At 50.6% G+C, this 15,947-nt stretch overlaps 1 protein-coding gene across 1 annotated transcript; it reads right to left on the bottom strand.

The window, feature by feature from the left end:
- Positions 1 to 7,073: 7,073 nt before the first annotated feature.
- LOC119974917 (hepcidin-2-like) lies at positions 7,074 to 13,789 on the bottom strand. The gene is made up of 3 exons (XM_038814262.1): positions 13,624 to 13,789; positions 10,829 to 10,885; positions 7,074 to 8,357 (listed from the first exon to the last, which is right to left on the bottom strand). Exons 1-3 carry the CDS (start codon positions 13,714 to 13,716, stop codon positions 8,241 to 8,243), a joined length of 267 nt encoding a protein of 88 aa, XP_038670190.1. The 5' UTR covers positions 13,717 to 13,789; the 3' UTR covers positions 7,074 to 8,240.
- Between the last annotated feature and the right edge of the window lie 2,158 nt (positions 13,790 to 15,947).

Here is a 15,947-nt window from a genome sequence, read left to right as displayed (position 1 = left end):
CCTGCATCAGTTCCCATCCCCCTGCCACATTAGTTTGAACCCTCCCCAACAGCTCTAGCAAACCCCCCCCCCCCCCCCCCCCGAGGACATCGGTTCCAGTCCTGCCCAGGTGCAGACCGTCCGGTTTGTACTGGTCACACCTCCCACAGAACTGGTTCCAATGCCCCAGGAATTTGAATCTCTCCTTCTTGCACCATCTCCCGAGCCACGCATTCATCCTATCTATCCTGACATTCCTACTCTTACTAGCTCGTGGCACTGGTAGCAATCCTGAGATTACTACCTTTGAGGTCCTACTTTTTAACTTAACACCTAACTCCCTGAATTCAGCTTGTAGGACCTCGTCCCATTTTTTACCTATATCGCCTATGTGCACCACGACAGCTGGCTGTTCACACCCCCCCCCCCCCCCCCCCCCAGAATGTCCTGCAGTCGCTCCGAGACATCCTTGACCCTTGAACCAGGGAGTCAACATACCATTCAGGAGTCTCGATTGCGTCCGCAGAACCGCCTGTCTATTCCCCTTATGATTAAGTCCCCTATCACTATAGCCCTGCCATTCTTCTTCCTACCCTGCTGCGCAGCAGAGCCAGCCACGGTGCCATGAACCTTGCTGCTGCTGCCTTCCCCTGCTGAGCCATCTTCCTCAACAGCATCCAAAGCAGTATAACTGTTTTGCAGGGAGGTGACCGCAGGAGACCCCTGCACTGCCTTCCTACTCTTGCTCTGTCTTTTGGTCACCCATTTTCTATCTCCCTCAGTAACTTTCACCTGCGGTGTGACCAACTCGCTAAATGTGCTGTCCACAACGTCCTCAGCATCGTGGATGCTCCAAAGTGAGTCCATCCGCAACTCCAGAGCCATCAAGCAGTCTAACAGAAGCTGCAACTGAACACACTTTCTTGCACGTGAAGGAGCCAGGGACAGTGTACGTGTCCCTGAGCTCCCACATCGCACACGAGGAGCATGACACGGGTCTGGGATCTCCTACCATGTCTTTAACCTTAGGTAAACTTATAAAACTACAATTACAAAAAACGAAAGAAAAAAATAAATAAATTAGACAATGAAAAGAAAAACTACTTACCCCTTTACCAGTGTGGGAGGGGGTACGTGTCATGCTGCGTGTACCGATTTGATGGCCTGACTGTAGTCAATGTCCATCCTGTGCTTCTCCCTAGTCTTTACTACTACCACTTGAGCTGTCCAGGGGCTGTTGCTAGCCTCAATGACCCCTCTCCGCAGAAGACATTGGATCTCCGACCTGATGAAGGTCCTGTCCTGGGCACTGTACCGTCTGCTCCTGATGGCGACAGGTTTGCAATCAGGGTGTGGTTGGCAAACAAGGAAGGTGGATTGACCTTAAGGGTCATGAGGCCGCATATGGTGAGGGGGGTTTGGGGTCCGCCAGATTTTAAGGTTATGCTTTGGAGGTGGCACTGGAAGTCCAGGCCGAGTAACAGGGCAGCGCAGAGGTGGGGGAGGACATAGAGCCGGAAGTTGCTAAACTCTACGCCTTGGACGGTGAGGGTCATGATGCAGTACCCCTAGATTTCCACGGAATGGGATCCGGATTCCAGGGAGATTTTCTGGGTAACGGAGTGTACCACGAGGGAGCAGCGCCTTACCGTTTTGGGGTGGATGCTCTCTGTTCTCCCGTAGTCAAAAAGTTGGTCGTCTCATGCCCATCGATTTTCACTGTCGTTGCGGTCGCGAGGTTGCGGGACCGGGACTGATCCAGGGTGATCGAGGCGAGCTGCGGCAGATGCTGGTAGGTCCCGGGCTGGTCAGCGTTGGTGGAGGGAGCGGCAGCCGATGAATGCCCAGACGAGCTGGGGTCCTGAGGCGCCGTCCAAAATGGCGGCGCCCACGGGCTGTACATGGCAGGTGGCATCAAAGATGGTGGTGTCCACGGGCCGCCCATGGCTTGTGGTGAGGAAGATGGCGTTGCCCACAGGCCACACGTGGCTTGCGAGGAGGAAAATGGCGGCACCCCTGGGTCACACGTGGGGGGGTGTAAGAACACCGGGCCTGGAAACAGCGGCGACCGACCGGGCCTGGCAAACAGAAACAAAGTGTCCCTTCTTCCCACATCCGTTGCAGGTCGCGCTGGGCAGCGCTGCCGGGGGTGTTTGTTCTGCCCGCACAAGTAGCACTTGGGGGCCCCCCCAGAGTTGGCTAGCTTCCGCGCGGCGCAAGCTTGCGGTGAGCTGGAGTCGGCAGCTGGTGGGGCCCACGATGCCCATGAGGGTGCCGCGTGGTCGGGGGCGTACGACTGGACGTTACTGGGAGGCCACTTCTAGCCAGTTCGCGAGCTGTCTAGTTCCTGCAAGATCAAGCGTGACTCCTTCCAGTAGGCGCTGCCGGACGTACGCAGACCTCATGCCAGAAATGAAGGCGTCTCGGATTAAACGTTCTATGTGCTGGACTGCCGTAACTGCCTTGCAGTCACAGTTCCTCCCAGGATGTGCAGGGCATACCAGAAAATGTCCAGAGACTCACCGGGGTGTTGCTGTCTCATGGACAGGAGGTGCCTAGCGTATAGTTGATTGACTGGCTGAACGTAATGTCCCTTCAGGAGCTCCATCACTTCGGAGTAAGTAGGCGCATCCCGGATGAGAGGAAAAATGTCAGGGCTCACCCGTGAATAAAGGACTTGGAGCTTCTGTGCATCCGAGGGTTCCTCAGAGGATGTTTGGAGGTATCTTTCGAAGCAGGCTAGCCAGTGCTCAAAAGCGGACATAGCGTTGGCTGCTTGAGGGCTCAGCTGCAGACGATCAGGCTTGATGCGAAGATCCATTGTTTTAAAAATCCTTGCCTCAATAAATTGTTGCACTATCAATTACCACAAAGACGAGAGTAGTGGAATAATCAAGGCTTTATTGAGCATGACAGAAGCTGAGCATGCTGTTCCTTGAACTTGTGTTCAGATTCGCTTCAATCATTTCCAAGAATGGTGCCAGGGATGAGAATCAACGGGGAGAAACTGTTCCCGCTCCTAAAAGGACTGAGAATGAGAGGGGTGCAGATTTAAAGTGATTTGCAAAAGAAGCAAATGTGATGTGAGAAAAAGCTTTTTCACACAAAGCAAGTGGTTGTGGCCTGGAACGCACAGCCTGGATGTGTGGTGGAGGCATTTGAGAGGACATTAGGTGACTATTTGAATGGAAGCAATGTGCAGGGGTCCAGGGAAAAAGCAGGGGAACGGCACCAAGTCGTGGTGCTCATTTGGAGTGGAGATGCAAACACGATGGGCTGAATGGCCTTCCTCTGTTCCAAAACAACTCCATGATTCTGGTTTGTGAAACCTGTTCTGACGATTGATGTTATCTGTGACAGTGTCTCAAAGCCCCAAAGGATAACTTGAAAGATGGGTTTTTAGTGGTGTTTATTTGTTAGGAATAATGTTGAAATATAATAATATACAGTCCAGTGAGGAACCAGACCAGCCATTAAAAAGTATATTTATTAAAATAAAAGAAAAACACAGCAAAAGATTCTTATATGCCATGAGATGTGAGTAAATGAATAACTAACACACCACCTTATCGGAAGTTACCTCTTGTTCCCAAACTACATACACATTCCCTGAACTCAAGACACTCCTTTTCCCAAGCAACATCCAATTTTAGTAATTCTATCGGTCAAATCCAGTTAATAGTTACCACACAACACTGCTTAGGTGACCAAATCTGGGAAAACATCTCTTCCTGGTTCTGGGAAAGCACAAACTGTGTTCTTGTGAGGAATATATCTGCAATCTGCTGTGACTCTGTGAAATGGAACAGGACTCCATGGCTCAGGTCACAGATGGAGCTAACCTGTCTGACTGTTGGATGGAGAACTAGCCTCCACCCCTCTGAGGGCACTAGCAGTTACATTATTCATTCTCTTTTATATCCCCCTCTGTGGATTCTGCTGTTTACCTCGCTCAAATTCCTTGTCTTTAGAAGTAATCATTTGTATAGACCCACTGATCTCTGGGAAACAATGTTTCTGATATTGCCCATCACCCTCAGTATCTCTAGACTCCTGGTAATCTTGTTACTTTTCCGTTATTTTTATATCTCCAGTTCGCCGTTAATCTCATTAACTTTCCACGTTCTTGACAACGACCTTCCCGGAATGGCTGGGAGTCTCCTGGAATCGGCATCAATCCTCCCAGCAACCAAAGAAAGCCTTCTGCGAGATTTTAAAACTATATTCCTGATGACACCATTGAATGAGTTGGGCCAGTTCAGTCGATGAGCCTCATCACCTCCGAAAGGCCCCACAGTGCCATTCAGGTCATTTAGTCTCTGTCTGTCCTTGCGTGCCGGAGAGCAGGGAACTAAGTGCAGAGCAGATTACAGCCCGCTGTACACACTGCGACCAGGGCATGTGGGAGTTTCTACAGAGACATTCTTGCACACTTGGTGGCAGAATCTAGAAAGGAAATAAACCTACAGGTGCTCAATGCAGGAAAGTGGAGTTGAAGCCATGACAGACAGGCCATGATCTCATGTAGGTGAGCAGGCCCGAGGGGTGGAGTGGCTGAGCTGGCCTGAGGGGTGGGATGGCTGGGCAGCCCTCGGGGGTGGAGTGGCTGAGCAGCCCTCAGGGGTGGGGTGGCTGAGCAACATTAAGGGGTGGAGTGGCTGAGCAGCATTAAGGGGTGGAGTGGCTGAGCAGCCCTGAGGGGTGGGATGGCTGTGCAGCCCTCGGGGGTGGAGTGGCTGAGCAGCCCTCAGGGGTGGGGTGGCTGAGTAACATTAAGGGGTGGAGTGGCTGAGCAGCCCTGAGGGGTGGAGTGGCTGAGCTGGCCTGAGGCGTGGGGTGGCTGAGCAGCACGGTAGCATTGTGGATAGCACAATCGCTTCACAGCTCCAGGGTCCCAGGTTCGATTCCGGCTTGGGTCACTGTCTGTGCGGAGTCTGCACATCCTCCCCCTGTGTGCGTAGGTTTCCTCCGGGTGCTCCGGTTTCCTCCCACAGTCCAAAGATGTGCAGGTTAGGTGGATTGGCCATGATAAATTGCCCTTAGTGTCCAAAATTGCCCTTGTTGGGTGGGGTTACTGGGTTATGGGGATAGGGTGGAGGTGTTAACCTTGGGTAGGGTTCTCTTTCCAGGAGCCGGTGCAGACTCGATGGGCCAAATGGCCTCCTTCTGCTCTGTAAATTCTAAGCCCTCAGGGGTTGAGTGGCTGAGCAGCCCTGAGGATGGAGTGGCTGAGCAGCCCTGAGGGGTGGAGTGGCTGAGATGGCCGAGGGATGGAGTGGCTTAACAGCCCTGAGGGATGGAGTGGCTGAGCAGCCCTGAGGATGGAGTGGCTGAGATGGCCGAGGGATGGAGTGGCTGAGCAGCCCTGAGGGGTGGAGTGGCTGAGCAGCCCTGAGGATGGAGTGGCTGAGAAGGCCGAGGGATGGAGTGGCTTAACAGCCTTGTGGGGTGGAGCGGTTGAGCAGGCCCGAGGGGTGGAGTGGCTGAGCAGGCCCGAGGGGTGGAGTGACCTCCTTTGCTCCTATTTCTTGTGATCTTATGATCTATGGAAAAGAGTAAATGGAATACCCGGAGGGCCAAAGGTGGTGTGTCCACGTTTCCAGGGATATTTTGGGGACCGGAACTTCTGGAGTGCAGAACATTTTGAGAAAGAAGAGAATGAAGCGGGGGAAAAGGAGAAGGAGCGGGGAATTATTTTCTTGTTCATTGATAGAATGTGGTCATTGCTGGCATTTTCTTGCCCGAAGGGGACATTTAAAGGTCAACCACACTGCTGCGGTGGAGCCACATGTAGGCCAGACTAGATGAGGACAGCAGGTTTCCAACACAGTGGTTTCAGTTATCATTCAGTTTCCAATGCTAGGTTATTCTTTGTTTACTGGTGAACACCAGGGTGGGATTTGATCCCAGGCCCCTGGAGCATTAGCCTGGGGTCTCTGGAACATACTCCAGCAATAACACTGCCATGCCCCCACCTTCCCACGCCTGCCAAAGCAGTTAAAACACCTGACCACAAAGCAGCAAGAGAATTTATTAACTCGTGCAGGGTGATGCATGCTGAGGGAGAGCGGCCATAATAATTTCCAAGGGACCGAACAGTCCCTTCGGAAAAGGAGTCAGAGAACAAGGTGAATAGCGCAGCAGAGGCTTGTCTGCATGTTGATCCAAGGTAGTATTAAAGATCCCAGTAAATAATCGGAAAGCCCAGGCTAAAGGCATTACGGCTGAAATCAGTTAAACTTCAGGAATGCTTGGGAAACCAAAGGGGCCACAGCAGCGAGGAGGCTGAATCCTGGGATGAAGGGGGTTTGTCTTTTGAGGAAAGGCAGAGCAGGTTGGGCCCGTACAGTTTGCGAGTTTATAAGAAGGAGATGAAACCTTATTGAATCCTGAGGAGGCTGGTCAAGGTGGATGCTGAGAGGATGTTTCCCCTCTCAAGGGAATCTTGTACATGGTGGGTACAGTTTCAGAGTGAGGGGGTCTCCCATTGAATACGGAGACGAGGAGGAATTTCTTCGCTCAGAGGGTTGGTCAGTCTGTGGAATTCTCCCAGCCCCAGAGAGCAGTGGAGGCTGACTATATACACTGAATGTATTCAAGGCCGAGTTACACAGATTTCCGATCAACAAGGATTGATTCCATTATGGGGGACAGACAGGAAAGTGGAGTTAATTGGAGTTAAGACCACAACCAGATCAGACAAGATCCAATTGGCTGGCGAACCAGTTCAAGGGGCTGAATCATCTCCTCTTGCTCCTGTTTCTTATATTCTTGTATTGTTCTGTTGTGGAATCACAGAGGCTGTAACAGTGATGAGAGCATTTAGTGAAAAGCAGCAAAAGTTGAACACCTATTTTGCGGTATCTCGGTGAACTGGCAAAAACCTGTTGCTGGAAGTGAGCTATGTGGCCTGTGCCCCTTGTGTGAGATTTGAAATGAAATTCCGGATGTCAGAACTGTTTAGGATTGAATGAAGCAGGCGACATCTTTAATTCACCCAGAACTTCAGAAGAAGGGGGACAATTGTTCCCTGTTGTGGGGGGGTGCGGAACTGAGAGTGGAAGACCAGTGGCCTGAAATACCGAGTCAGACACTTTGTGAAGACAATAGTTGTTTATTAATTTTTTTAAATGCACAATATTTACAGTTGAACTCCCGACAAGATGATTGTGAAACTTTAACACATTGTAGGGTGAATTTGTGTACGAGAGCATAAGACAGCTAAATCAGGGACCTGCTGTAGCTCTCGATGAGTACTAATATCAATAACCCCAGAAACATCTATTCAAATAATTTAATAATGAGAGTCCATGCAAATACCTGCACAATCACACATCCACACACTCTTACCCTCCCAGACTCAGAAACACACACACAATCTCACTCCTTCATCCTCCTAGACTCACACACAATCACACTCTCTCTCACACCCACACATACCCTCCCAGACTCACACACAGTCACAATCACACTCCCATACACACACCGTCCCAGACTCACACAGACACAATCACACTCGCACACCCGCCCAGGCTCTCTCACACACACACACACACACACACATACTGACACAATCACACATACTTGCATGTACCCTAAAACACACAATCACACATTCACCCTAACACACACAGCCTCACAAGTTCGCACTGATGCACATTAAGATAGATACACACATACTAACAAAGAAATGTCCATTATAAACAATGTTAACACAGGTTATATTAAAAGTACAGAATATTGGTACAAAAGATTAGTGATAATGAAAACGTCAATTTGTGATCGTTACAAATAAATCCAATGGGGAATTCAGGAGAAACTCCTTTACCAAGAGAGTGGGGAGAATGTGGGACTCACTCCCACAGGGAGTGGGAAGAATGTGAGACTCGTTCCCATAGGGAGGGGGGAGATTGTGGAGCTTGCTCCCACAGGGAGTGGTTGAGGTGAATAGTGTTGATGTATTGAAGGGGGAAGCTGGATAAACAAATGAGGGAGAGAGGAATAGAAGAATAGGGGGCGATGAGGAGAGGGGATGGGAGGTGCCCTTATGGAGCAGGAACACCAACCCGGAGCAGCTGGGCCGAATGGCCTGTTTGTGTGCTGTGAAATGCAGGTGCAGCATCAGTTGGATTTGGTGGATAGGGGCTGCATTAAATAGATGGCAGAGCAATAAATAAGGAGGAGCGGCGGGGATCCGCTGAGGGGGGAAAATAGGCTGTAGTATGTGGCAGGACGATATGTGACATGAGCGAGGTCAGGGTCTAGAGTTTGCAGCAGTAGCCACAAGTCTTCTTGCTGCCCTTCCTGTTACAGCAGCCACAGCAGTACACGCAGATCGAGAGATGGCTCATTCTCCTCTGGCGTAGCAACACGGAACCCTGGAAAAGAGTGAGTCCCTTAGTGAGAACATTCCAGAAAGAGAGAATGTGTCGCAACCTTTGTATAGTGATCATATTTAAATGACACAAAGCATTGGCAGAAAGAACATGCATTTCCCTAGCGCCTGTCAGCACCGCAGGACGCCCCAAAGGCTTCCACAGCTGGTGCAGAAAGTTGTTTTTAACATTTAGTCAATGTTGTGATGTAGGAAACACAGCAGTCTATTTCCGCATGGCAAAATTCCACAAACAGCAATGTGATAAAGTTTGGAGATTGTCAATTTTCCAGGAATTGGAGAGAACTCCACATCTCGTCCACATGCCCGCCCACCCCTCCCCTTACACCAGCATCCTTCTTTCAAATAGGGCCCACTTCATCAGCCAGACAGGGCAGACTGTCTGAGACTGTCTGACTGTCTTGGTCTAAGTAATGACCCTCCAACAGTGCAGCACTCCTTCAGTATTGACCCTTTGGCCATGCAGCACTCCCTCAGTACTGACCCGACGACAGTGCAGCACTCCCTCAGTACTGACCCGAGGACAGTGCACCACTCCTTCTGTCCTGACCCTTTGCAGTGCAGCACCCCCTCAGTACTGACCCTCTGACAGTGCGGTGCTCCCTCTGTACTGACCCTACGACAGTGTACCACTCCTTCAGTACTGACCCTTTGCAGTGCAGTACTCCCTCAGTACTGACCCTCTGACAGTGCAGTGCTCCCTCAGTATTGAACCTCTGACAGTGCAGAGCTCCCCCTGTACTGACCGTCCGACTGTGCAGCACTCCCTCAGTACTGACCGTCTGACAGTGCAGCACTCCCTCAGTACTGACCGTCTGACAGTGCAGCACTCCCTCAGTACTGACCCTCTGACAGTGCAGCACTCCCTCAGTACTGGCCCTCTGACAGTGCTGCACTCCCTCAGTACTGACCGTCTGACAGTGCAGCACTCCCTCAGTACTGACCGTCTGACAGTGCAGCACTCCCTCAGCACTGACCCAATGACAGTGCAGCATGCCCTAGTACTGACCCTCTGATAGTGCAGCATTTAGTACTGATCCTCCAACAGCGCGATGCTGCCTCGATCACATGCAATGTTTCTTTTGAGTTGGAGCTGGCAGAGAATTGTGGACATGATCTGAACTGGCAATTGCATTGCCGGTACTGAAGGTCCATTGGTAATTATCACGTCGCTGTGTGCAGGATCTTGCTGTGCCAACAATGGCTGCTCTGTGTCCTACATTCAATGACCGTACTTCCAAAATAATGACATTCAATGATCGTACTTTCAAAATAAATATTTCATTGTGAAATGCTTTGGGACGTCCTGAGGTGGGGTTAGGTGCTGGAGAAATTTTGGTCCCCCTTTTCTTTCACTCTCTCCTATGATCTGTCTGTGAATTAATCAGGCTCTCTGTACATGGTGGTGGCAGTTGTAAACAGTTAGAAAGATCTGGCTTTAGCTCAGGATTGAATCTCAGAAATACTCTGGCTGACGGTCAAATCGATTGTTCATTGGGAGATTAGATAAGGTCTGTACACAATGACTCCAGCCACTAACTCCCATCTCTCTCTTCCGCACAATACTCGCAACCTGCATTTACATAGGCCCCCTGGCACAGTAAAATGCCCAACTCCACCCCACAGGAGAGTAAATCAGAGAAAAATCTGACACCAAACCTACTGAAGGAGATATTCGGGACAGGTGGCCAAAAGCTTGGTCAATGCGGTCGACTTGTATGGAGCGTCTTAAAGTAGGAGACAGCGACAAAGAGAGAGAGGAAGAGAGACAGACACAGGAAGAGAGAGACAGTGAGAGAGAGGGACAGGCACAAAGAAAGGGAGAGAGACAGAGATGGAGAGGGAGATGGAGAGGTCTAGGGAGGGAATTCCACAGCTCAGGGCCCCAGGCAGCTGAAGGCACGGCCGCAAATGGCAGAGTGATGGGAATCGGGGGTTGCGGGAGAGGCCGGAATTGTCGCAATTTGGGAGGATTTCCAGGACTGGAGGAGCTGTGCTCCTTCTCTCTACCTCACCGTCTTCCTCTCTTTCTATCTACCTCTCTTCCTCAAAAGCTAGTGGGAGCAGAATCTTTGAATATTGTTAAGGCTGAAGTGGATAGATTCTTGATTAACGAGAGGGGGTGAAAGGTAACCGGGGGTCGGCAGGAATGTGGGGTTGAGGTCACAATCAGATTCAATCAGCCAATTATGTCATTAAATGGGGGAGCAGAACCCGAGATGCTGGGTGGCCTACTCCAGGTCCTTATATTCTCTCCCTGTTTCTCTTTCTTTCCTACTCCTCTTAATGGGCAAAATCTTCTCTTTATGACTTTCCCAGTTTCGCCCCTCTGTCTCTCTCTCTCTCTCTCCTTCTCTGACTCTGTATCGTTCCCTCTCTCCCAGTACCTTTCCCTCTCCCCTTACTCTACAACTAAAGCAGCAACCTTAAAATGAGGAATTAATCTCAACGTACCATATTCGGGGAACCCACAGATTTTTCAGTCTCCAAGGAACCACGTCCATCGTCAATCTGAAAGAGGAAATAATTTATTAGCCCACGGAGTAGGAGGAATGAAAGGAGGAGAATGAAAGGAGGAGGGAGAAAGGCGGGAGGGAAAGAGGGAGGGCCAAGAGAGAGAGCATGACAGACCTGCATTTCTCTAGTGCCTTTTACCACCTCGGGATGCCCCAAAGTGATTCACAGTCAATGAAATGTTAATCAAGTCTGGTCCCTGCTGTAATGCAAAACAGTGCCATAAAATGTTGTGCATACCAGGATCCCACAAAGAGCAATATGATAATGACCCAGATCATTCTTTAGTGATATTGGTTTAGGGACAAATATTGGACCCAGTACACCGAGGAAAATTGATCCTCAAACAGTACAAGACATCCTCAGAACTGACCCTCCGACAGTGCAGCTCTCCCTCAGTACTGACCCTGCAACAGTGCAGCACTCCCTCAGTACTGACCCTCTGGCAGTGCAGCACTCCCTCAGTACTGGCCCTCTGGCAGTGCAGCACTCCCTCAGTACTGGCCCTCCGACAATGCAGCACTCCCTCAGTACTGACCCTCTGACAGTGCAGCACTCCCTCAGTACTGACCCTCTAATAGTGCTGCATTACCTCAGTATTGCCAGTGTGGGCCTTAGAGTACGGGGTGGATGCTGTTCAGTGAGGCTCAAACAAGTGAGTTATTGACTCTGATGATGCACCATGGCTGTCGTTGAAGGGGCAGAGATGTGAAAGAGGAAGAAGGGATTCAAAAGGGGGATGAGGTGGAAAAAGGATGGAGATGATTGTAGAGGGTGAGGAAGAAGCTGGATCCAATAGTCACAACAATTTGAACTTATCTCGAATCTTTAATGTCGCAAAACATCACAAGATGCTTCACAGTAACAATTATCAAACAACATTTGACCCGAGCCACATGAGATATTAGGGATAGGTGACCGAAAGCTTGATCAAAGACGTCAGTTCATCGGAGCATTTTAAAAGAGGCGAGGGAGAGCGACAGAGAGAGAGAGAGACAGAGAGGTTTAGGGAGGGAATCCCAGAGCTCGCGGCCCCAGGCAGCTGAAGATACAGCCACCAATGGTGGAGTGATCGGAAACTGGGGATGCTCAAGAGGCCAGAATTGGAGGAGTGTAGAGATCTCAAAAGGATGCCGGGATTGGAGAAGGTTTACAGAGATAGGGAGGGTTGAAGGGGCTGGAGGAGGTTACAGAGGGAGGGAGGGTTGTTGGGGCTGGAGGTGTTTACAGAGAAAGGGAGCATTGTAGGGGCTGGAGGAGGTTACAGAGATAGGGAGGGTTAAAGAGTTTGGAGGAGGTTACAGAGATGTAGAGGGTTGTACTGTGCTAGAGGCGGTTACATAGATAGGGAGGCATAAAGGGGCTGGAGGAGGTAACATAGTTTGGGAGAGTTGTAGGGCTGGAGGGGTTTGCAGAGATAGGGTGAGTTGCAGAGGAGGGAGCAGGTTGCAGAGATAGGTGGCGTTGTAGAAGCTGGACGACGTTAGAGAAATATGGAGGGTTGTAGCCCCTGGAGAAAGTTACAGAGATACAGAAAGTTGTGTGGTCTTGAGGAGCTTACAGAGATAGGGAGGGTTGTAGGGGTTTGAGGAGGTTACAGAGCTCGGGAGCGTTGTGGGGCTGGGGATGTCATAGAGATCGGGATGGTAGTAGGGGCTGAGGAGGTTCCAGATATAGGGAGTGTGTAAGTGGCTGGAGGTTGTTACAGTGATTGGGAGAGTTCAAGAAGCTGGAGGAGATAACACAAATAGGGAGATTTATTTCAAGGTGGAGGAAGTTGCAGAGATAGAGAGGGTTGCAGGGGAGGGAGGAGGTACGAGATATGGAGGGTTGTAGCTGCTGGAGGAGTTTGCAGAGGAAGAGGGAGTTTTAGGGGCTGGACGAGTGAACAGAAAAGTGGAGGGTTGTACATGCCGGAAGATGTTATAGAGATAGGGAGCATTATAGGGACTGGAGGACATTATAGAGATAGAGAGGGATGTACAGGTTGGAGATGGTTACAGAAATAGGGAGGGTTGTGGGGAAGGGAGGAGGTTACAGAGATAGAGAGGGTTTGAGGGCTGGAGATGGTTACAGAGATGGCGGGGTTGTAGGGAAGGGAGGAGGTTACAGAGATAGGGAGCGTTATAGGGGCTGGAGATGGTTGCAGAGATAGGGAGGGTTATAGGGGCTGGAGATGGTTGCAGAGATAGGGAGGGTTATAGGGGCTGGAGATGGTTACAGAGAGAGGGAGGGTTGAATGGTGGGAGGTCACAGCGAGAGTGAGGAATGTATGGGCTGCACGACATTACGGAAATTGGGAAGGTTGTTGGGACTTGAAGAAGTTATGGAGATGAGGAAGATTGTAGGTGCTGGAGAAGGTTACAGAGACAGGCAGGATTGTCAGAGAAAGATGAAGTAACAGAGATAGAGTGTTGGAGGGACTGGAGAATGTTACAGAGATGGGAGTGTTGTAGGAGAAAGATGAGTTTACAGAGATAGGAAGGGCTGTAGTGGAGGGATGAGTTCACAAAAGTATGGAGTGGGCGGAGGAGTGATTTAAAAGAAGAACGAGAATTTCTTGGCCACGAGCATTGGAAACAAACAGAAAGAAACGTTATTAAACCCACACAAGTGACCAATTGTAAAGGCATGACGATAACAACCTTAAACTGCGGAACCGATTTGACTGTAGGAGGTCGATGCAGATTCAAATACAAGAAATTTGTCAGCTGGAGGGACATCCCTGGGCTTACCTTGGACAAAGAGAAGCAGTGACTCAGGTGCACGAAGACCAGCAAAGTCATAGCGAAGAAAACAAACCGCAATTTCATCTGGGAGCTTCCCATTTCTGCTCTGGCTCTTCTGATCTGCTCTGGCTCTTGTTTGAGGTTTTGGTTTGTGAGCAGGAGAGCTCAATGCTCTTTATACCTTCCACATTGGGGTGGGGGTGGAGGTTGATGTTTGACTAAATGACTCAGGAACATTTCCTGGAATTGAGATCCCCAAGTGCTTGGTGTTGAAATTGGAACATTGTGAGGTCTGCACACGTGAGGAGCAGAGGGAGGAGGGTGATAGGGGCTTACGGACTGGAAGTGGAGTAGAATCAATACTGACATTAAGTTGACAAACAAACAGCTTTCACAACTATTTGCTTCCAGTTTAACTGCCCGGGGCTCTGTAAGCTCTGGAATTCCCTCCCTAAACCTCTCTGCCTCTCCCTCTCTCTTGCTTTAAGACACTCCTTCAGGAACTATCCCTTAAAACGATCTTACAGGGTGCCCGAGGTTTACAGCACTGCCAGGCAGGGAAAACGTTCTGCATGAGCACAAGTGGCTGACATGGGGGATGATCCCTGCTAGGAATAACAGAGAGGATTTGACGCAAAGAATGCCATTCGTCACCCCCATAACGTCACTGTCTCTGCTAGATCCATTACCCACTCACTCCCTCCTCATCCTGAAACATTAATTAAACTTTGAAGAGGTGAAAATCCCTGACGATTTACATTATCCGAGGAAGCTGCGTATCCACTGTGCAAAAACTAACCAAGCAGATTTTTGCAAGAGTGTGTTTCGCGGGACAACACTTTACATCCGAATTTACACATTTTTGAAAGAAAATTCACCCTCCAACCTCTGAGCCTCATCACATAGGAGATCCTCAGCCTCGCTCACTGGGTTTATCGCCAGTCATCTCTGAGTCAGAAGGTTGTGGTACGAGTCCCCACTCCAAACCTGCAAGACCAACAATTCAAGCCAACACTCCTGGTGTCAGTCCTGGATGAATGCAGCACTGTCAGAGGGTCAGTACTAAGGGAGTGCTGCACTATCAGTGGGTCAGTACTGAGGGAGTGCTGCACTGTCAGAGGGTCAGTACTGAGAGAGTGCTGCACTGTCAGAGGGTCAGTACTGAGGGAGTGCTGCACTGTCAGAGAGTCAGTACTGAGGGAGTGCCGCACTGTCAGAGGGTCAGTACTGAGGGAGTGCTGCACTGTCAGAGGGTCAGTACTGAGGGAGTGCCACACTGTCAGAGGGTCAGTACTGAGGGAGTGCTGCACTGTCAGAGGGTCAGTACTGAGGGAGCGCTGCACTGTTGCAGGGTCAGGACTGAGGGAGTGCTGCACTGTCGGAGGGTCAGTACTGAGGGAGTTCTGCACTGTTGCAGGGTCAGTACTGAGGGAGTGCTGCACTGTCAGAGAGTCAGTACTGAGGGAGTGCTGCACTGTCGGAGGGTCAGCACTGAGGGAGTGCTGCACTGTCAGAGGGTCAGTACTGAGGGAGTGCTGCACTGTCGGAGGGTCAGTCCTGAGGGAGTGCTGCACTGTCAGAGGGTCAGTACTGAGGGAGTGATGTACTGTCAAAGGGTCAGTACTGAGGGAGTGCTGCACTGTCAAAGGGTCAGTACTGAGGGAGTGCTGCACTGTTGGAGGGTTAGTACTGAGGGAGTGCTGCACTGTCAGAGGTGTGACATTATATAGAATGTCTGAAATATAAAGCAATGGTTAATGTAATATAGTTAATCAGTCGATGGAGCTAGATGCAGAACTATATATACACTGAGCGGGATTCTCTGATCCTGAGGCTAAGTGTTGACGCTGTCGGAATCGCTGTAGCGTTTCTTGACGGTGTCAACACTGCCCCAGGATCATCAATTCTGGCCCCTACAGGTGGCCAGTAGGGCGCTGGAGTGGTTCACGCCGCTCCAGCTGCTGATCCGGTCGTGGAATGGGCGCCGGGGCATGCGCGCATGCGCAGTGGGTCCGGCGCAAACCCGCGCATGAGTGATCCCACCAGTGCGATTTCCACGCATGCATGGTGTCTCCCTTGTCCGCGCCGGCTCTGACCCAACATGGCGCAGGAGTACAGGCACTGGCGCGGAAGAAAGGAGGCCGGGAAGCAGAGAGGTCAGCCCGCCGATCGGCATGGCATGGCGCAATTCGCGCGGCACCCCGGCAATTCTCCGACCGACGCAGGGTTGGAGAATCCTGCCCACTGACTCACAGGCTTCTGGGAGAGCTGGAGAGAGTGCAGAGAGGTCTAGAGAGTGCAGAGTACAGTTATAGACTGTAGATTGTAGA

This window comes from Scyliorhinus canicula, chromosome 12, assembly GCF_902713615.1.
Source record: "Scyliorhinus canicula chromosome 12, sScyCan1.1, whole genome shotgun sequence".
NCBI lineage: Eukaryota > Metazoa > Chordata > Chondrichthyes > Carcharhiniformes > Scyliorhinidae > Scyliorhinus > Scyliorhinus canicula.
The sequence above is the reverse complement of the archived record's forward strand: the minus strand, read 5'-3'. Positions and strand labels throughout refer to the sequence as shown.